The sequence below is a fragment of the Phallusia mammillata genome, chromosome 4, assembly GCF_965637545.1.
Source record: "Phallusia mammillata chromosome 4, kaPhaMamm4.hap1.1, whole genome shotgun sequence".
Lineage (NCBI taxonomy): Eukaryota > Metazoa > Chordata > Ascidiacea > Phlebobranchia > Ascidiidae > Phallusia > Phallusia mammillata.
This window is the reverse complement of record NC_137255.1, coordinates 22,332,242-22,353,541: the sequence shown is the minus strand read 5'-3', so window position 1 is coordinate 22,353,541 and position 21,300 is coordinate 22,332,242. Positions and strand designations below refer to the sequence as shown.

At 38.8% G+C, this 21,300-nt stretch overlaps 2 protein-coding genes across 2 annotated transcripts; both read left to right on the top strand.

Annotated features, from left to right (window-relative positions):
* The first annotated feature begins 7,317 nt into the window (after window positions 1-7,317).
* On the top strand, window positions 7,318-9,414 carry LOC145223623 (uncharacterized). The gene has a single exon (XM_080090022.1). It carries the CDS (start codon window positions 7,318-7,320, stop codon window positions 9,412-9,414), a length of 2,097 nt encoding a protein of 698 aa, XP_079946148.1.
* Window positions 9,415-17,069: 7,655 nt separating this feature from the next.
* Window positions 17,070-18,890, top strand: LOC145223621 (receptor-interacting serine/threonine-protein kinase 4-like). The gene is made up of 4 exons (XM_080090021.1): window positions 17,070-17,407; window positions 17,476-17,711; window positions 17,793-18,014; window positions 18,137-18,890. Exons 1-4 carry the CDS (start codon window positions 17,070-17,072, stop codon window positions 18,721-18,723), a joined length of 1,383 nt encoding a protein of 460 aa, XP_079946147.1. The 3' UTR covers window positions 18,724-18,890.
* The last annotated feature ends 2,410 nt before the right edge of the window (window positions 18,891-21,300 follow it).

Genomic DNA, 21,300 nt, shown 5'->3' with positions numbered 1-21,300 from the left:
TTTTCCATTTTTCTGTTTTCTGTATTTCGATGCAAATGTGGAGAATGCTATTAGATTGGTTTTCAAATGTTTTAACGAGTTAGAATGGCATAAGAAACAAATAAAGAAACATTTCCCATTTTTCTACTTTTTTGTATTTTGAAATCTTATGAAACAAGAAATTTCACTCTTCTGTTTTTCTGCAATTATTATTTCCATCTTTTAGAAAACACAAATTACCCCTTTTTCTGCTTTTAGTGTTGATTTCCTGCTTTTCCCACTTTTCTGTTTTTCTGCTTTTTGTGTTACCCAATAAATTTAGAATATTCGGAAGTCACACGGACGGCGACACGAGAAAACGTTGGATTCGATCTTTTGATCCTTGTCAATTAACTTTCTGCGTAGGCTTCTGTTTAGTTAAGTTTATTAGGCTAAGCTTACTACTCTCACTATCACATATATCCGGGTCACCAACCTTTGCCACTCTAAAAACTATTTGAACCAATTTCAACTTGTCACAGAAAAAAAAAACACTGCAAGCCGCCCTTCTTAGATTTGAAATAAAATGCCACTGTAAAAAACGTTTTTATATCTCACGACATTAGACTTTTGTTGTTAGTTAGTTCCTTGCATATTATGGTATACAGTTAAAGCAAACGAAATTTCCCACGTTCCCACGTAGCATCGAATGTTGTGTTTTCTTGAAACGCGGACTTTTGTTTGTGTATTTAACGCGTAATGTTAGACAACTAGCAACAAACAAACAGGTATTGTTACGCGCGCATAAACACACTGCTAAACGAAACAGTAACCTTGTGCGTTAACCTGCGCGCCGCCAGTTTACCTCTTTACGTTTCATGGTATAGACGCGGTTGTAGCTAACTACCAGAAACTTTCTCCGTTGGTACATTAATTTCATAGTGTTACGTCATTTTATGACAGAAATGTTGGGACCTATTACCTAAGAATTTATTCGATTAGAGTGTGAGCTAATCGTGATTGTCAAGTGAGTCCCTGTATGGAATCGATGACTAAGGATATGTTATCGATAACACGTCCAAAGACACAACGACCGTTTTGCGAGGTTTAGAGGTTTGGCTGTTGGAAAAGTTCACTCTCAAGACTGTGCCAGCTATATAGGCTCTGCGAGTCTCCTTTAAAGCGGGGGAATGGTGTTACGTCATTTTATGACATAACACGGTATATAAGTCAAAGGAACATTTGAAATAAGCAACAAGAACTTGGTCACACTAATAGCCACAAACGCCATAAACACTCGGAACCCTCATCCCTTTTATATTTTAGATCAACGTCTTTCAAAACGCGATTTCGTAGTATTTGGATTGTACGCAATGTTTTATGATTCGCAAGAACTGCAAACTAAAGTCGAATTATCGGTGCCAACTCAAGTGTAACTGAGAACTTCTTCTCTCGAGTAAATGCTTTTCTCTCTCCTTTTTCAAACATTCCTCTCTCGTTTTCAGTATATATGAACTGTAAGAGTTGGAGTAAAAACTCCACTGTGCATTTCTCGTTTACGTAGTAGTTAGCTGAATTTCGTGTCTCTTTGCTAAATTTCTGATCCGGTCTTTTGCTAAATATAATTCTAACCATATAAAATGCAGTGGCGTTGCACTTTACTTCAGGATAGGCAACTGAGAATAAATAAGACTCATCACAGCGGTAAAATAGAACTCACGAGCGACCTATTTTAATACGTAGCAATACTCACTTGACAATCCCGATTAGCTCACACTCTAATCGAATAAATTCTTAGATAATAGGTCGAAACACATAGTATATCTATATTTTTTTCTTAAATTTCTGACTTTTGAGTACATTTTAACATTTCTCCCTGACGCAGATTAAATTCCAGATTAGACCCGTTTTTATTAAACCTTCAAATCAACATTCGGACCAAACATAACCCGGCTAAAAGTTCCGTCCAAAATTTAAACGATCTTTTAAAAAATCGTATTTTTTCCACATGAAAAAATACAGCCATGCCATGTCTATGTGTTATTGTAAAAGAAAACAAAAAAGCAAGTCGTACCTGCGCAGCCAAGCAATGATATTAAACTCCTCACATTTATCATCGGGTTTAACAAAAGTCTGTGTTCTGAAAAAAGTGATATAAGAGGAGTTTTATTGCAAAACAAAAGTGTTTGTAGGTGTCACTTCTGCTGGTTTTAAGCAGGGAGATTTTAAAAGCAAAACAGTTTAACTTTACCGTGTTACTTTTTTTGTTTAGTTTCGAGTCTTCCATTCCACATATTTGTAGCGGAAAAAAATCTGATATACTATATCTGCTTACCGTCTAAAAATCGATCAAAACACTGTTTTCTGTCATAACAAGCAACAACGGGACAGCCATGTAAACAAGCTCTATTGTATCAACTGGTGGAAGAACACTAATTGGTGATAAAATATGAAAATTACAAACGACCAAGGTATTTCGAAAACTACTTAATAACAGCTTATTGCACTTATTACATCTGTCTGTTTAGGTCTAAAAATACTGAGCAAATTTTATACGACCTGACCTTTTCAAAGGTTTGTTCCGCTGTGGAATAATTAGTTTATTCTATCTGCGCTTGTCGATAACACGGAAAAGGACACATCCAATTAATCTATTGTAGCTGATTGAGGAAGCCAGAAAACACTCCTTAATTTTATGCCTTCTGAAAATTAAACGAACGTCTATTTTTGCCGGCTCCTCTGTTACGCTTGCTTGACATTGAACGTACGCAGTTAATATTATGTCACGTTACCATGTTGATTTAGACCAGTGCTTCTCAAATGGAAGGTAGGTCGCCTTTTGATTTGGTTTGATCGTCAAGTACATTATATTATAGGCAACAAGGCAATTCGATGAAATAATGGGACTGAGACATTGCAACAATTCAAAGTTATAAACTCACAACAATTGCCAACAGTTTTGGTACAAATATTTAATTACTTAATAGTTAGGGAGCTGCAACACGATAGAGAAACATTGGCTGCGACCAAGTGCTGAACTTCTGCAAATACTGTACCTAAATTGTCTGCACCCTACAATGGGTAAACGCACGGTGGCCCAAATAACAATTAAACTGAAATTAAATTAATGTATGTACGTGTGATCAACACTAGGGTTGGCTAGGGTTGTACTGTTCATCGATATACCATGACGGTATCTGTGCTCGTCCGATACTTTGACGGTATCGGGGCAAATAGGCCTATCGATGCATTTTTTACAGAAGTAAAACGTGCCTCTGTCTGCAGTTTCTGCCACATGATTTTTTAAAAAGTCATTTGACACTCCTTGTCTGGTTGGGACCTTTGCTGTTTGCTTTATCAGCATTTTTAATAACGAGAAATTAACTGATTGTTACGCCGTGCTATAAAATAAAAGTGATCCACGTTTCAAATAAAGCCCATTTTGCTTTGTAAAGTAATTGCCGCTGAAACTGAGATGTTTTTGGATCACGTTTATGCCGTTGCAGTGGTTTGCAAATGAAGATTAAACACGACTTTGGAATCGTTAATGCAGACCCGCAGAGCAACACCTAAAATTGGCTCTAAACAACACACCTTGCATTCTTTAACGTTGGTCCAATTTTTTAACGCAAACATTTTCATATGTAGTCACTAAAGCACATGGTCTCGGGCAGATAGCGGTACTTTTTGTAATGATATCGGATTAAAAACTACTTCGGCCGACCCTAACGAAAACAGAAAAAACGATCTGTGACAAAAAAAGACGTGCCAGTCGCTTAGACCGCCATCTCGAAAAAAAATTAATACTTCAGGTGTAACTTTACAGCCTACTACAACATAGACCTACCATACGCTTCACTGATCATGAGACAAAAGGTGGTCGCGTGTGTTTTGCGTATCAAATGTGGATAAATAAGTTAGTAGGATCGTTCGACTAACTTGTTCACCCTTGTGCCAAGGCGAGGCCAGCTTAATGATTTTATTTAGCTGGGAGTGGACATATATCTGATCAATAATTTTAATTTAAAGGCTTTGCACCCGATGTTTTTAAGTTCACATAAAACAGAAATGACATGGAAACCACTTTACTACTATACATTGTTAATCACATTTGAAAAAACTAACATTTCTGTGAAATCTTTATGCATGACGTCTATAACTATATGCAAGAGAATGCCTTTATGTCACGAAACGCAATACCTTACTTAAAACATTCCCTAAATCACCCAAATTAACTATCACCGGAAATATACAGGAAGCTTGTTTATTGTCAATACGTACAGGGTGCGAAAGTTAATACTGTAGAATAAACTTCATACTCATCTGTACAATAACTGGAACAGTGATTTTGCATTCCTGAGAGGATACAATTCTCGACGTTATATACTGACGTTTGCATATTGAATTGCACGACCTATAGATTACTCAGAATAGTTTTTCCCACAAATACGGTTCTGTTTGCTGCGGAATGGATTTAACAGGCAAAAATCAAAATGCTTTTTTAATTCGCAGTTGTTTATTTAAGCGTGCTATAGCGGTAAAAACAAGCTATTAACAAATTGACTCTGTGAATGGTTAAATGAGCGAAAATAAGTCTTTGAATTCATGACGCAAAGACCAAGTAGGCTACATAAGAATACTACAAAAAAGTTGATAAAAACTTGCACACATATACACATATGACAGACCACATCTGTCATCATCATTACAATAGCAACTGAAGAAAACGGCTCAGTTTGCCAGTAAAACAGTAACGATACGTCAAACAATAACGATATGGAACAATGATGAGAAAAAGTGTGGAAACGAGAGGGCAAAAAAAAACTATACAAAAGCAGTGGTTATTAAAATAATAAGTGGTTATTAAAACGATGGAATAAAAGGGTTTCGCTGTTGTTGTTTTTTGCTCTCAGGTCATTTCGATTTTCATCAAGCTTTTAAGTTTGTGCTTGAACACAGCAACCAGGGACATTTTTATACCTCGACACTACTCAATATACTTTGTAATATATTGGAATTTTTAGTTCTTTGCTAATTCTCTATAGATTGATTAATATAAAGCACTGTTTATGAGCCAATACGCAGAACGCAGCTGGATTTGCGCAGTGGGTACAAATCTAACGTTTTCAAGACCAAAATAATTTTCTGGGGCGTTTACTGCATTTTGAAGTATATTTATGTGTCATTTCACCTGTTCGTTTACACCTAGGCAAATGATTGGAACAAACCTGTGACAAAAATTGCGAGTCATTTCGAAGTGCAAAGGCAACATGGCACACCATTAGATCACCGATAGGAGAGAATTACATACTTGTGATACTACAAACAGTGCTACTCGGAAAAATGTGTTGAAGAGCCCAGGATATTTTCGGTAGTGGCTACCATATCATAGGTACTGATTTTGTCTATGAAGCCAGTGATGAAAGTGCCTTGATTGTCATCTATGAAAACTCTCCAATTTTCTTCACTTAAAGTTTGATATATCGTTCTTCCTGGTTTCATTCCTGTTGCAAGCCGCGAAAGACCAACGATGTAAACCAGGAAAAAAACTCTGTAGTCATTGGGAAGTTCAGTGATCGTTTTGAGAGGAATACAATTATTTTTTGGAATTCATTTTTTAAACTATTTTACACACTGTTCTTAAACCAAAACAATAGTGTAATGTTTAGATCTACTTACCATAGAATGATGGCATATGACGCATGTCATTCCGATGGGGCACTATTAAACAAAGGCAAGTTTATTGTAGTCGAAATACTTTCAAAAACACCGCTGTAAACGTTTTAAAAATTATTTTGTTCCTAACTGGCGTTACTAAAAGTAATTTTTTTTAAAGAACTTTTATAATTGCCAAATAGAGAGATACTGCTATTGGTGCTAATAATTAAAATATTTGAAAGCATAATAGGTAAGATTGTAAAATTGAAGCAAATATTTAAGCCGGTTCAAGTGTGCTTTTTTTCAGAAATTTTGGATACCTTCTTTGGTTTTTGGTCTGGGACAATCTTGGAACGAAACGTTAAACCTCGACAGTTTAACTTTTTCGTCATTTCTTTCAAGACTAGTGTCGGTAAAATGCTCAAATAGATCTCCGTTGACTTCGCTCATAAGCTGGCTTATAAAATTTGTTTCCAAATATTCAACAACTGTAAAACAGCATATCCATTGTATTACTAAATAAACTTAGTTGTTTTTTCAGCATTACAACGCAGTAGTCACCCTGTGGAGCAGTCCAGCGGTTTTCTGGAGTTTGATCCCAGCAATTTTCCATGATGTGCCTCAGACCGTTATAGATAGGTCGCAACGTCGACATCAAAGTGGACCCAACATCATCAAGTCCCTTCGTGGGTTTTTTCCCGGTTTGTTTTAATAAGAACAAGAGTGATTGGGAAACGTCACACTCCGAAAATGGAGTGATCCTGGTATAATCTCATAAACCACGATGGCAAAGCTGAAATGATAAGATTATAACATAATGAAAACTCTTTACATTTTCCAATACCTGTACATGTCGCCAAGCACATTTAGGTTTCCAACTTCGGGGGGTGCGTATAATATTGTTGACTGGCCAGTGGTAGGAACTTCGGATGTGCTTGTGTCAAGACCAGTGGCTCTAATAATCTGTGCCGCCCCAAAATCGGTTAATTTAAGCACACATTCCTTGGTAATTATTATGTTTTCTGGTTTGACATCTCCATGACGAAGTGCACGGTCTGGCTCATAATTGTGCAAATACTGCAAAGCTAAAGAAAGTTGGTAAGCAATTTTTAACCGAATCGGCCAAGGTATTTCCTGGTTGGGATTTCGGTGCAAATAGAATTTTAGATTTTTCCCCTTCACGTACTCCATGATAATTGCCACGTTGCACGTTTTCCAAATGGCATATCCAAACACTTTTACAATATGTTTGTGGTTGATTCGGGCCAAGGAGTTTACTTCGGTTAGAAACCTGAATTACAAAACACATATAGATCGTCGAGTTACAAAAAACAGGTCATCTAAACGAGACAATGTTAGTGTCACATATTCAACGGTGTCAGTAATGTAATGTGCTGCCTTACAGTAATGTTCTGCCTTTTTCCCTTCGTTGTACGTCTTACCGTTGTTACGTCACATAGCTGATTGTGCCGATATGTGGTGTGATGCTGTTTACATACGGGACATTCATTCTATTATTGAGTTGTTAAAAACACCACGTGTTGTAACTGTGTGGCTTGATATAAAATACAACAGAACAAGTTAAGAAGTAAGGTGTCCGAACTCTCACGTGTATGCAAGGCAGGCAAACCGTGACAACTGGGGGCTCGTCCGGGATTATCTTTCACTTCAAACAGAACTTGTTAGTGCTTATATCAGGCTATGTCTTCCATTGACCGATTAATTGCAGCTGGACAGCAGTTAGGCCTAGAAGGCGAAAAACTGAAAGAATTCGTAAACGAACAACAGAGTTTGGAAAGAGATGAGCGGCTTAGAAGAGCTGAGGAAAGAAAGCTCGAAGCAGATGAGACAGCGAGACATCTGGAATCTCAAGCGGCAGAAAGGGCGCACCAGCTAGAGCTCAAGAAGATGGAGATTCATCTGGCAGAGATTTCTGCTGCGAGTGTGGCAAACCCTGTTGTGCAAGCAAAGTCAAGTTATAAGTTACCGACGTTTGTTGACGGCAAGGATGAAATAGACAGCTACCTGCTTCGGTTTGAGCGATTTGCTGCTGTGAGTAAATGGGATAAGGCCGACTGGGCAACTTCATTAAGTGCGTTGCTGACTGGTCGAGCCCTTGATGTATATTCGCGATTGTCTGACGAGTCAGCGAATGATTATAATATGTTGAAGCAAGCTTTGCTTAATAGATACGACCTGACAGAAGAAGGGTATCGCCTAAAGTTTCGCGAAGCGCGTCCTCAAGCAGAAGAGAGCTCTGAGCAATTCATAGTACGCTTGAAGAATTACTTGGGGAAGTGGATTGATATGGCAGGGTGTGGCACTTCCAGGAATGGAGTGCGGGATCTGTTCGTCAAGGAACAATTTATAAAGTCTTGCCCAAGCAGTCTGGCTGTACATTTAAAAGAAAATGCTCCCAAAGACATCACTGGTCTTTCTGCAATTGCTGATCAATTCTTAAATGCACATGAAGCGACTTTGGCGACTTTAGAAGAAAGAAAGAAACCTGCCAAGGAAGAAAATCGAGAAGGCGTGTGTTTTAAGTGTAAAAAGACAGGCCACCAGGCAAAAGAATGTCGCATGCAGGGGCCGCCAAATAACTTTCGTAGATGTTTCATCTGTAACCGAACAGGGCATCTAGCGAAAGATTGCAGGGCAAGAGTGACGTTGCCCAAGTCTCAAGGTTCGGGGCAGTCAGCAGCGGCGGCATCTATCAAAAGACAACGTTCCACATTGAGTAATAAGTGCGACCAGACACCAGAGGCAAAAAGGTTGCCAGTGAAAAAAGGATATGTAGGCTCATTCGTGGTTGACACCCTACGTGATACTGGCTGCACGGGAATTGTTGTCAAGCGGAAGTTTGTGAGCGACGAAGACCTTACTGAAGAGGTGGGTTATGTGAAGCTTTTAGATGGTACTGTACTCGAAGCCCCGATAGCGAAGATTAAAGTGAAGACGCCTTACTTATCTGGATATGTCGAAGCACTATGTCTTGAGAATGCGATCCACGATTTGGTGATCGGCAACGTGGATGGCGCGCGTGGTCCTGACAACCCTATGGAATTAAGTGTTGAGGTGTCGGCTGTGACTACTCGTGCCCAGGGAAGATTCAACAGAGATGCAAAGCCTTTGAAAATTGCCAAAGAAACAGAATGGCCAGCTTCGAATGAAGCAGAGTTCAGAAAACATCAAAGAGACGACACTACATTGAAGAAGATTTGGGAAATGAAAAAGATTCGTCAAAAGGGGGATTATAAGTCATACTTCTGCGAAGAAGACGGGTTACTGTATAGATTTGTCAGTCACCCGAAAATGCGGAATGGAAAGTGGATTCGACAGCTGGTCGTGCCGACTAAATTGCGATTGAAAACGTTGGAAATTGCTCACGACTCAATCATGGGTGGTCATTTAGGCGTCAACAAAACTGCTGACAAAATCATGAGCAACTTTTTCTGGCCAGGACTTAGAGAAGATGTTAAAAGGTTTTGCCGATCCTGTGATGTGTGCCAAAGGACAGTGGGCAAAGGTACAGTGTCGAAAGTGCCTCTACAAAGCATGCCAGTGATTGACGTCCCCTTTAAGCGGGTTGCGGTGGATCTGGTTGGGCCGATAAAGCCTGCTAGTGAATCTGGTCACAGCTACATATTAACGCTAGTTGACTACGCTACGAGATACCCCGAGGCAGTGCCCTTAAAATCGATTACAACTGAAGCTGTTGCAGAAGCGTTGGTCAGCATTTACAGCCGAATCGGTATGCCCGAGGAAATTTTAAGTGATCTCGACACAGTTTGTGTCTGACTGCATGAAAGAAATAGAGCGCCTGCTGAAAATAAAGCACTTGAGCACGACACCTTACCATCCACAATGTAATGGACTTACGGAGAAATTTAATGGGACACTAAAGAAAATGTTAAAACGACTGTGCAGCGACAAACCAACGCAGTGGAACCGTTATATTGATGCTGTGCTGTTTGCATATCGCGAGGTGCCTCAGGAATCAACCGGCTTCGCCCCATTTGAATTATTGTATGGGAGAACTGTTAGGGGACCAATGCACGTTCTACGCGAAATGTGGTCGAATCCAGATACGGATGAAGATGTGTTGACCAGCTACAGATATGTTTTTGAACTTCGTGAAAGGATGGAGCAAGCTTTTATGATAGTAAAGGAAGAATTGGAAAAGTCACAGAACCGGTATAAGAAGTACTTCGACAGAAAAGCGAAGCGACGTACTTTTTCCCCTGGTGACTTGGTGATTGTTCTGTTGCCGAATGACAGTAACAAATTACTGATGCAGTGGAAGGGTCCATTCAAGGTTCTCAAGCAATGTGGAGTCAACGACTACAAACTTGAGATCGGAAACAAAGAAAAGGTGCTGCATGCTAACCTGCTGAAAAAATATTTTGACAGGAATAAGGAATTTGCCCAAGGCATGGTCGTGAGTGCTGTTGGCGAAGTTGGTGATTCGGGATTGGAAGACGAATCCAGTTTGATCGAGTGTGTTTGTACTTCGGCCAATGAAACTGTGAGGGACGTGAAATATGGTGAATCACTGGAGAAATACCAGAGAGAAGAAGTGAAGTCATTGGTTGAGGAGTTCGAAGAAGTGTTTTGTGACGTTCCAGGAAGTTTAAACTTGGTGGAACATAGGATAGATTTGACAAGCAACCAGCCTGTACGTTCGAAGCCGTACCCAGTACCGTACAAGTTGCGTGACGAGCTAAACAGTGATTTAGAGAATATGCTTTCGCTCGGTATCATTCGACCATCACAATCGACGTACGCCTCACCGGTGGTTGTGGTTCGCAAGAAAGACGGCACGAATCGGGTCTGTGTTGATTACAGAAAATTGAACAAGATCACATTATTTGACCCCGAGCCGATGACAACTGCAGATGAGATTTTTGGGAAATTAAGTGGAGACAAGTATTTCTCTACTATTGATCTGGCTAAGGGATATTGGCAAGTACCGGTTGCAGCATCTGATGTCTATAAGACTGCGTTTGTGACACATGGGGGCACCTACGAGTTTGCAAAGATGCCTTTCGGGATGATGAATTCATCCGCAACATTTGTGAGAGCCATGCGGAAATTGCTCCATGGGTTGGAACAGGTGGAAAGCTATATTGATGACGTCATAGTGCACACAAAGACGTGGGATGAGCATTTGTCCGTACTTCGAGCGGTTCTGGAAAGGTTTCGTCATGCGGGGGTAACAGCAAAGCCTTCCAAGTGTTTGATCGCTTCGACGGAGGTCGGTTTCTTGGGACATTCCGTTAAATTCAATGAGCTGGGAATGAGCGACGATAACATGTTGAAGATACAGAGAGCACCCAGACCAGTCAACAAGACTGAGGTGCGTTCCTTCTTGGGCTTAACCGGATATTACCGCGACTTCGTTCAGAATTATGCCACAATTGCAGCGCCATTGACGGAGCTAACGAAAAAGGGCGAAAAGAATAACGTCCACTGGGGTGCTGCTCAAGAAGAATCATTTAAAGCACTCAAAGTGAGTTTGTCGAAAGCTCCAATTCTGCGTCTGCCTGACATGCACAAGGAGTTTGTCTTGCGTACGGATGCTTCAGATGTCGGCATTGGGTGCGTTCTATTACAGAAGCACGGCGACAAGTTGTTCCCTGTTCGTTATGCAAGTCGCAAATTGAGCTCGCCGGAACGAAATTATTCCACTATTGAACGCGAGTGTTTAGCTATTGTGTGGGCGATTCGCAAGTTCGAATTGTACTTATATGGTGTTGAATTTAAGTTACAAACCGACCATCAACCATTGGTGTATATTGACTCCGCCAAATTTTTGAATTCCAGAGTGATGCGGTGGGCCATGTTTTTGCAAAACTATCGTATTGTGTTTGAAAGCATAAAAGGTCGCGACAATGTTGGTGCTGACTTTTTGAGTAGATTGCCTGATGTTTAAACGTTTATGTGACAAAGTCGTTGAATTGTGTTGTTGTGTTTGTCGAAAATTGAAATTTTGTCCTAAAATGGGGGGTGATGTCACATATTCAACGGTGTCAGTAATGTAATGTGCTGCCTTACAGTAATGTTCTGCCTTTTTCCCTTCGTTGTACGTCATACCGTTGTTACGTCACATAGCTGATTGTGCCGATATGTGGTGTGATGCTGTTTACATACGGGACATTCATTCTATTATTGAGTTGTTAAAAACACCACGTGTTGTAACTGTGTGGCTTGATATAAAATACAACAGAACAAGTTAAGAAGTAAGGTGTCCGAACTCTCACGTGTATGCAAGGCAGGCAAACCGTGACAGTCAGTTTACCCATTAGTTTTAGTTTGCAATTCATCACTGGTAAATGTAAGGCTGTAGCACTTTGCAGCACAAAAATCGTTGTTGTACTCGCACCTTCGCACACAAGCATAACCACCTTTACCGAGAAAATCTTTTGAATTCCAACTAGTAACCAACTTATCAGCTGAAATCTTGGGTACTCTTTGCGAAACTCCCAGCAAATCGGCCTAAACCAATTTTACAACATGAACAGCCATCAATTACAACATGCAACACCTAGTAGATACAGTCCTCTGGACCAGTGTTTCTCAAAGTATTAATCGCGACCCTAACCTGGGTTACATGAAAATTGTTTTGACACGCCTATTTCTGTTGGAAATAAAACTGCATATATCTATGGGTCGAAAACAGTCATAAAATTAGATTTTTAAAATACTTGGGTCCTATTGAAAAACATTCGAGAACCTCTACTCTAGATTAGCGAGATTTTTTGGTACAGTTGTTCTCAAACTTTTGTATGTTGTGTCATAACGGTCCCCACACGATTTTCTCAAGCAATTTGCGGTCCACGTTAAATATATTTATGAAACAATATATACTCCGGTTGGAAAAGGGTTGAATTAATTAGTACTATCGTTTTTTGTGTGCGTCGAATTGTAACCAGCAAACATCTTTACTATACAACATCTTATTTATGAGCACAGTTATGACAACAGTTAAAAGCTTGCATAGGTAACATATTAAGCATCTTTTCTTATTTTATTAATTCATTGCGGTTGCCATACACACATTTCACACAAGACGTAAAAAATAGGCGAAGTTTGTAAACTTACATCAGTTTGCATTGCTTTTACATCAATTTGTCGTTACAGTCCAACAAACTTTTATCATTCAATTCAAGCAGAGTTGAAACTGAAGTCACAAAACAGTCAACAGAAAAACAACAATCTTTACAAATAAATAAGGCCTGCAAAAATCAAACTTTTGAATCTTAGGTTTAATTAAACATTTAAAAATATAGATTTATATAACTCATTACCAAATCATTCAACTGTAGGTACAGAAATATTCACAGTGCTTTATGAATCAGTTTAATTTAGGCTTTGCCAGTTCTACAGGTAACAAGGCAACGTTATATACATGACCACTAAAGCGTAACCCTCGAAATACATGTTCCACACCTGTAGGGTTTTAAACACACAAGAATTTAAATCCTCATTTTACAATTATGCCCAGTGATAGGCTACAATAATATTGATACAAACGCAATTTCAATTTTCAAATATACAAGACTCGGTAAAAATAGAGTTACTTGTCACGAAGTTTATATTTCCAAGGTACTGTATTGCACTCCAATAGTTGCAAAACCACATCGGCTTCAGGTTACTTTGTAGACAAAAGGCCAGACAAAGCGTCACAAAATTGCGACAGTGAAAATGGCGTCAGCGCAAACCCAATTGGAAATGGAAAAGTGCTTGGTGAGAATAATTTACTCTATTTAAAATCCAATATAATGCAAACAGATAAGTTTTGTTGATTTACAGATGAGCGAGTTGCCTCATGAATTGTCGGAGTTGCCGGCAAACGATTTGAAAACCAGTCATAATAAACTGGATTACATTGGGTCTGGGAGTTTTGGTGCTGTGCGTCGCTGCTATCACGCCAGGTTGGGAGATGTTGCTGTGAAGTGTACTGAACTGACTGGCACCCCCGAAGATATGATTTCTAGCTGGAAGTCGTAAGTAACAATTTCTTGCAGATTTTATGCTTGCTAAAAATTATGTCACAAATTCAACCTACAAAAATACGATGTAACTTAATAAAATATAACAACAACCGTGTTTTTTTCGTTATGGTCGGTCGATGCTTTTGTTTGTATTGTTAGGTTTAAGACTGAAGCACATGTATTAGCAAGGCTAAACCACCCAAACATCGTAGAGGTATGCGCCGTTACAAAATGGAACAGCAACGTCGGACTCATACTTGAGTACGTCGGTGGAAAAAACTTGGCAAATTTGATCGAAGACCAACAAATTCGATTTTCAAGAAGTATTAGCTTGAAGTTGATACATCAACTATCAGACGCTATTAGCTACTTGCACACCTTCGATTCCCAAAAGAAATTTACTCACGGTGATATAAAAGCAAGCAATATTTTAATCACACCACAATTTGTCTTGAAGCTTGCTGACTTTGGTGCCGCCAATGTTAGAGCAGCAACTGGATGCCAGTCATCAAGTTTGACGCTGGATATATCCACGGTTCACACTCTTCTGTACTCTGCGCCTGAAATTTTAAATGGGGAAGGATATAATGACCAAACAAGGGATATATACAGGTGAGCTGATACTTATAAACAGCAAATAGTTTTTCAAACCAAACAGTTTTAGCCACATCAACACACCTGAAAGTTTAAAAAAGATTTTTTCATAGAAATACGTAATTAATCTATTGCAAAAACTGTACGCTTCTTTAAATCATTTGCAGTTTTGCCGTTGTGGCATATGAAATTATCACGAAAAGACTGGCTAGTGATGAATTTTCTGGAATGGACAATTTGGCAATAATTCGCGCTATTCAAGATGGACGACGACCAGATGTTTCCCGTATTGATGATAATGATCCGATGAAATCAATAGTTGTATCCTGCTGGTCGCAGAAACCAAGCAATCGTTCTAAGATTATAAACGGTATATGTTTCCCAAAGAATCTGTCGTTTGTTATTAAATCATAGTAAGGCTTAAGATTTCCATTTAAACTCCATATGTACACGCTTTCATTTATTTGTAGTGACGAATTTTGGTCAACATAAAATGTGTTCTGTCTTTTACAGTGAAAGAAGAAGTTCGACGCATCATTGCGCAAGAATCAGGTGACGAAATGGAAACCAATGAGACGGCCACGTTTGAGATTCCTGAACCTAGTCAGGTGTCGAATCGCGTAGGATTGGATAAGTTTCTTCGCCCTTACAAGCAGATCGTGGTTTGACTTTCATGTGCGTTGTTGGTTTCACGTTGAATGCGTTAACGACCAACAACGAAAAATAGCAACCTTCGTTGCAAATTGTTTTTGTTTTGTATGATTATTTGTAATAAAATATGCATCCTTGTGTATCAAAACGGAGATTTCTTTGGAAAAGTGTAAGGTGCCACCGCGCAGTATAGTTTAATTAAAACGTGGTAAACGTGCCGTAAAGCGTTTAAACTGCATACACTTGCATAATCTCGTAACTATCCTGCAAAGTAGAGCATTGTATTTCAAAGTTGGGTAATGGCACAAAGCCGGATTACCGGGAAATTGTTTTGATCTATTGTTGTTGCAAAAAAAGAAAGAAATGAGGCTTTTGTTTTGAAACATTTGAACAAAATCATTTCTTTTAAGAAAACGTACCGTTGAAAACATTAGAGAAATATATAATCTTCAGAATGTTCTTGATCATTTACGTGAACAACGAAATTGGATATTACACAACTTACTTTCAAGCGTGAAAAAGTCATGGATGAATAAACACCGTGTCTCATTTTAACAACGAATAATGGCGCCGTGTACTTTCAAAAGCTGGGAAACGTTATTCTCGTCCCTGGGGAAAGTGGGTAAAAAGAGGGGGAAAAGAGAGAAGGGAAAGGAAAAAAACGAGACCTGGATGGCGCGCATTACCCATTTGGGCAAAAAGCATTTTAAACGTTGGAGTGTTTACGTTTGGGACAGAAATGATTTAAATATTAGACAACATAAAGGACTTTTAAAACATTAACTTATATTAGCTAAGCTTGGACCACCTGTATTATTTTGAAATATTGCATTTTTGGGTAGTGGAATATAGACAACAGTGTTTCAGTTAAATGTTTTTAAATATTTAGATATTTGCTTTTCCACTGGTATATTTTGCAAGAATACTATGGAAATGGAAGTAAGTCACATTAGTATTTTAATACGTTTGAAGTCTCAGTTTAAGTAAGGGCCTTTTGGAATAAAAGCAAACATTAGCCACCTATAGCCTACAGTGTTTTACGTCACGTTCAAAATGTCGGCAAACAAAAAGATCCGTTCTCCCATTTAGATGAGACGAGAGCACCTGTTATGTTCGATATACTGCACTGTGTTGATTTTATATAATTTTTAATGTTACTATATTGTCTAAATCAGGGGTCGGCAACCTTTTTTGTACTGCGGATGGTTTTTTAAACTCAAATTATATCGCGGACCGGCCTTCAAAAAAACTACAAATGTTCAGCAATGAAAATGCCTTAATTAGTATATCATTCCCAGAATACATGGGGAAAATGTTTTAATGCATGTCACCTGAAAAGTAGACGGCCCGGTAGCAAACTCCTGGGCCGACGGTTGCCGACCAATGGACTATAAATCATAACTTTTGTGTTGCTACAGGAGAGTATAACCGGCATTTCGCAAAGAGCAAAACTTTTTGAAGCAAGTGACTTTGTGACCACTTGCAACCAAGATTATTTGATCGGAAAAGGAAAAAACGCTGCGATTCGAAAATGTTTAATCAAAGGATCCAATCAAGTCGTGGCTGCAAAATGTTACAGCATATACTTTGGAGGAGATGAATTCGATTCTATTTTGAATGAGTATTTGCACAAAAATTTGTTGCTGGTTTACAGTGGTCTCGAAATTGCGGCCTGAGCCCGAGAGTAAAATCTCGAAACTAATCCAGGGTTAGGCCTAGAAGTTGGTAAAAGGTGAAGTGTCGTCAGGCCCGAAAAGGCCCGTTATAGCCTATGTAGTGCTGGATTAACCATTAGGCAAAGTAGGCACGTGCCTACAGGCCAGTCAAAAATCCAGGCCACTTTAAAATCAGTAAAAATCTGATAATTCTAATTCTCTTTTTTAGTTACAACCCTGATTTTCGGGCCACTTATAAAATGTACCAACAGGCCAGCAGACTCTTAATCCGACACTGATCCTATGTAAACTAAAGCCCGAACCAAAAAATCTGAGCCGATTATAACTGTAGGGATTATTGTACTTTGATTTTTATTCATCTTCAGGTAAACAGGTATTGCTATTGGATTTCAATTTTTTAATGCTTCATGCACACCTGTTTATGACATATCGTTTTTGTAGCTTTCTGACCGAGATAAACTCGATGGTTCGTGTCAAACATAAAAACATAGTTAAAGTGTTTGGATGGACCAAATGGGGTACCAATGTGGCCATTATAATGGAATACGTAGATGGAAAGACTCTAAAACAATGCTTGCGCGACGATGAAATGTCTTGGGATAATCGCATGAGAGTGGTTTACCAGCTCGCTTTGGCTTTGAAGTATTTGCACAGCTACCAACCAGGACATGGACTTCGTCATGGAGATGTCAAACCAGACAACATAATTGTGACCCGAGAGTTAGTAGTAAAACTAGCTGATTTTGGTGCAGCCAATATTATTCGTGCAACTGGTCTTAGTACAAGCACATCTGAAGTTCCTTCCAACAGCCAATACACGATATTATATGCAGCTCCAGAAACGGAAAACATCACTCTACTTGGCGATATGTACAGGTATAAAAGTTTATTAATACATATACTGTACAAATGTTAACTACTGCTTATTTGTTTTTGGTGTTCAGCTTTGCTATTGTCATCTATGAGATCATCACAGGGATAACCCCATTCTCAGAACACAACGTCCCTCAGCAAGTTTTGTTTGTTTTAAAACAAAACGGAACGAAACCCCATCAAGGACTTGATGAAATCAAACAAAAAATGTCCTCAAAAGAGCAGCAATGTATATTTGACATTTTGCATCAAATCATGCAATCATGTTTGGATGTAGATTCAAACAAACGCTGGACAGCCAATAAGGGTTAGTCACTTGGTAGCACGTGTGGGAATCTGTTAAGTTTTTTTGAGCAAATTAACGCTAAGATGTGTTTTTTTTTGGCAGTGGTTGATTTTATAGAGAAGAGATGTATGGATATCATGGACCTCAATACCAATCAAGATCCAGACATAGAACAAAACCAACCAAAGGAGTGTGTACCTTATCAGCCTGATGGATACAACATGGCAGAACTTTCATCTTTCACAGCTCCATTTGAAGAGTGCTCTGTTCACAACGCAATACAACAACACCAATCCAGGCTCTCTGTCAACAACGACAACCGAGGTTTATATTTCTCTTATCATTTAAGCTGAAAGTTATGTCCGTGTTTGTTACGCAAAGGTCTCATCAACACATCCACCAGAAACAAAATCTGCTTACGAACTATATTTTTTACTAATTTTTAGTTGGTCGAGTGTCCGAGCACTGTTTTGGATTCTTGGCAATGACAAGCAAATCAAACAGTTTTCCATTCGGTAATCAGATGCTTTACTCTCTTGACGGAAGCTTTGAGAAGGGATTTTTATGGCACACGACAGTCAATCCGACAACTGACACAAATATAACGGGTGTCACAGAGAAAGTTGATTTAAAGGGAAATCGTGTACCAAGCGATTGGTTCGAAGCTAACCGTGCGATTTTTAGAACCTTTACTGGATCATCAAGAATTCAACAAATTCCAGTTCCGGTGATGAATGTTAACTTGGGTTCTCCCAAATCTGTAATATTTACACTTCGGAACGATAACTTACCGATAAACGACGACGATACATATCTCTACTATGATGCTGAAAAGGTCTCTATTGAAACTGGTGTGCTAAAGCGTGGCCTGAGCTTCCCCTATATTTCAGGGTTGGCTATTGACAAAACAGCTAGATTGACGCTTTTGCAATTTGCCCTTGTGTTAGGTGGGGAGTTCGGTAAATCAAATGTACGTTTTGTATCGTACAGCACAAATGATGAAAACTGGAGAAGATCTATGGTGACTGCATAAAACGAACGTCGTGTTGGCCCGGTGTTGCGCGTTCACCATGCAACTATACTTTTGCCCTTCAGTACTTTTCTGTTGAGTATTCGTTAAGTGAGAAATACCATCGTGCATTTTTTTGCATTTTGTTTAACGAAAAGAACCTGCAAAATTTTGTACACATCTTAACAACGGAACGGGCGAGTTTAATTCGCCTTGTTTACCACTTGTAAAAGGGAGGTAATTTTTATCCTTAATTCTGTAGCGATATCGGTAACAAGTTTACTTTCTTTTTGATGTTGCAGTGGTTACACCTCTGTTGTTAGTCGTAGAGTATTTTGTTATAGCACACAAATTGTTGGTGCGTGTAACCAACCACATTCCTTCTTCGCGTGCTAATCAAGCAGAAACCTCCTGATACTCTTCATTGAACAATTTTACTTTGTGGTATTTCTTTGCATTTGTTTATCCTTCTTAAAACCTAAACTACTAAATAGCTCAATTAAACAGTTTATTTTGTATGACAAAGTAAAACTAAAGCGAACTTGATATAAATTAAAGGCATGGGCTGCGTTCTTAATGTATAAACCGACGCACGTATGAACAATTGTTAACATTTCCACAAACTATGGCGCACATCTATTAAGTAACATCCAAAATGTTAGTTGGTGGTTGCACTTATATTTGCTTGTGTTAGAAAACCCCTTTTTGGTGGAAAAAGCTTGTAATTTTGTTGATCAAAACGATAAGCGTAGATCGTTATTGCAATAGAACGTTAATTATGAGAAAATGAACAGTTGACAAAAACCATTGGTAAGAAAAACTTTTCCCGCCGTTGGACAGTTTTGCCAAACTTTAATTGTTACGACAAAACTACAGTTTTCTTTGTTTCAACACGTGTAGTGTACTTTCTGTTGCAGCGTTATCTGAGTCAGTGTTCAGTGTATACCAAATTGTGTTATTGACTTATAGTGGATAATTTTATGTGCTGTTAGTTGGATTTATTAGACTGTTTTGTGGTTGTGATACGTTCTATTTGGTTTACTGGAGGTCAAAAATCGTTTCCTGACTGACCGCTCTTATTCAACAGACTGAAGGGTAGAATTGGCACAATGCTTGATTTCTACAGTTGGTAATTAACACAACAAACCTATAGTAAACAAAGTGGAACAAGAATGTCATTTATAACTTACTATTTGGGGGTAGCTGGCTGCATTGGTGGCACGATTTTACAGAAAAAGGGTTATAAAGTGCAATTGCAATTGGTGACTGTGGCCAAGAATTACTACAGCAACCTTCAAAAACCCTCGTTGTGGCTCTCAATTAGGTTCCTCTTTCAAAAGTTTGGAGTCGTTTTATCCAATGGTAAACCCCTTCAAAAAATCGTCGTATTATCTAAATCAGAGGTCACCAAACTACGGCCCGCGGGCCGGATCCGGCCCTCGAGGTCATTTCATCCGGCCCGCGACCACATTTTTTGGTTTGACAAATCGTATCGATAACTTGTAACATTTGAAAATTTATCTACTTCGTACGAAAGTTAGCCTTTCGCGATACATACAATTTTTATTACATAATTTCTTAGGATTTCAGCGCCAAGAATTGATCCAAAAAGAAATTGATCCGGTTTGTTACGTCACAGACAAGACTATAAGTGTTAATTGTGCACAAACAATTGCCTTCTTTTGTCACTTGTGACGTAATATACAAGCATTGCTGGTAATATGCGACTAACTGTATAATTTAACAGTCACATCACCAGATTTTAAATGGGATTGTAGAAAGATGAAAGACCATATCTTGGCGCTCTTACAAAAATCGCCTCACGGGCTAAGTTCGGAAAGACGGCGCTAGGGTATGTAATGTGTGCGGCCTGCGCGAATTAGTATTAAACTTATCCGGCCCGCAATGAAAAAAGTTTGGTGACCCCTGATCTAAATGGTAGTCCCAGCTTTTCCACACCAAAAAGGCGTTTTTACCTGCGGTAGGCTATACCAGAGGTCGGCAACCTTTTTTCTACTGCGGACCGTTTTTGAAACTAAAATTTTATCGCGGACCGGTCTTCAAAAAACTACAAATATTGAGCAATAAAATCTTGTGTCTAAAAGCGCTTACTGATTTTATAATTTAAATTTTGGTGTCTATAGCACTCGCTGATTTAATATTGCTACTTAAATGCCTACATAAAATATGTTAAATCATAGTCTTTACATACCCTAGTCTGAAAGCGCAATGGCAAAAACAGCATTAAAAGTGGGAAGCTACGCCATCTAGCGGTGGTGTGGCACTTTTGCAAGCTACAATGGAATCGGTATGGAGAAAACGCGTGGTTAGCGGGTTTTAAGTGAGATATTTGGTAATTTTTTTATTGTATTAGTTTTTTTCTGTAAAATTGTAATGCACCTTCATTTGACTAGGAACATCTCCCTTCGCCAGTAGCTAGCAATCTTTCTGAGAGATTTTGCCAATTTAGTTTGCTAAACATAACGCGTTGTATGTACCGTTTACTTTTTGAATAAAGTAACTTATCTGTGAGAGTCAAAATGGACCATTCAGTAAAAACGGTTGGTATTGTATTAAAGTATATTAGACACATTTGAAACT

Excerpts from the sequence above, each read along its gene's own strand:
- LOC145223623 (XM_080090022.1), top strand. The coding sequence starts at position 7,318 with ATGTCTTCCATTGACCGATTAATTGCAGCTGGACAGCAGTTAGGCCTA.
- LOC145223621 (XM_080090021.1), top strand. The coding sequence starts at position 17,070 with ATGGAATACGTAGATGGAAAGACTCTAAAACAATGCTTGCGCGACGAT. Across the intron at positions 17,408-17,475 it reads CTACTTGGCGATATGTACAG|CTTTGCTATTGTCATCTATG; the intron begins GTATAAAAGTTT and ends TTTGGTGTTCAG. Across the intron at positions 18,015-18,136 it reads TGTCAACAACGACAACCGAG|TTGGTCGAGTGTCCGAGCAC; the intron begins GTTTATATTTCT and ends ACTAATTTTTAG.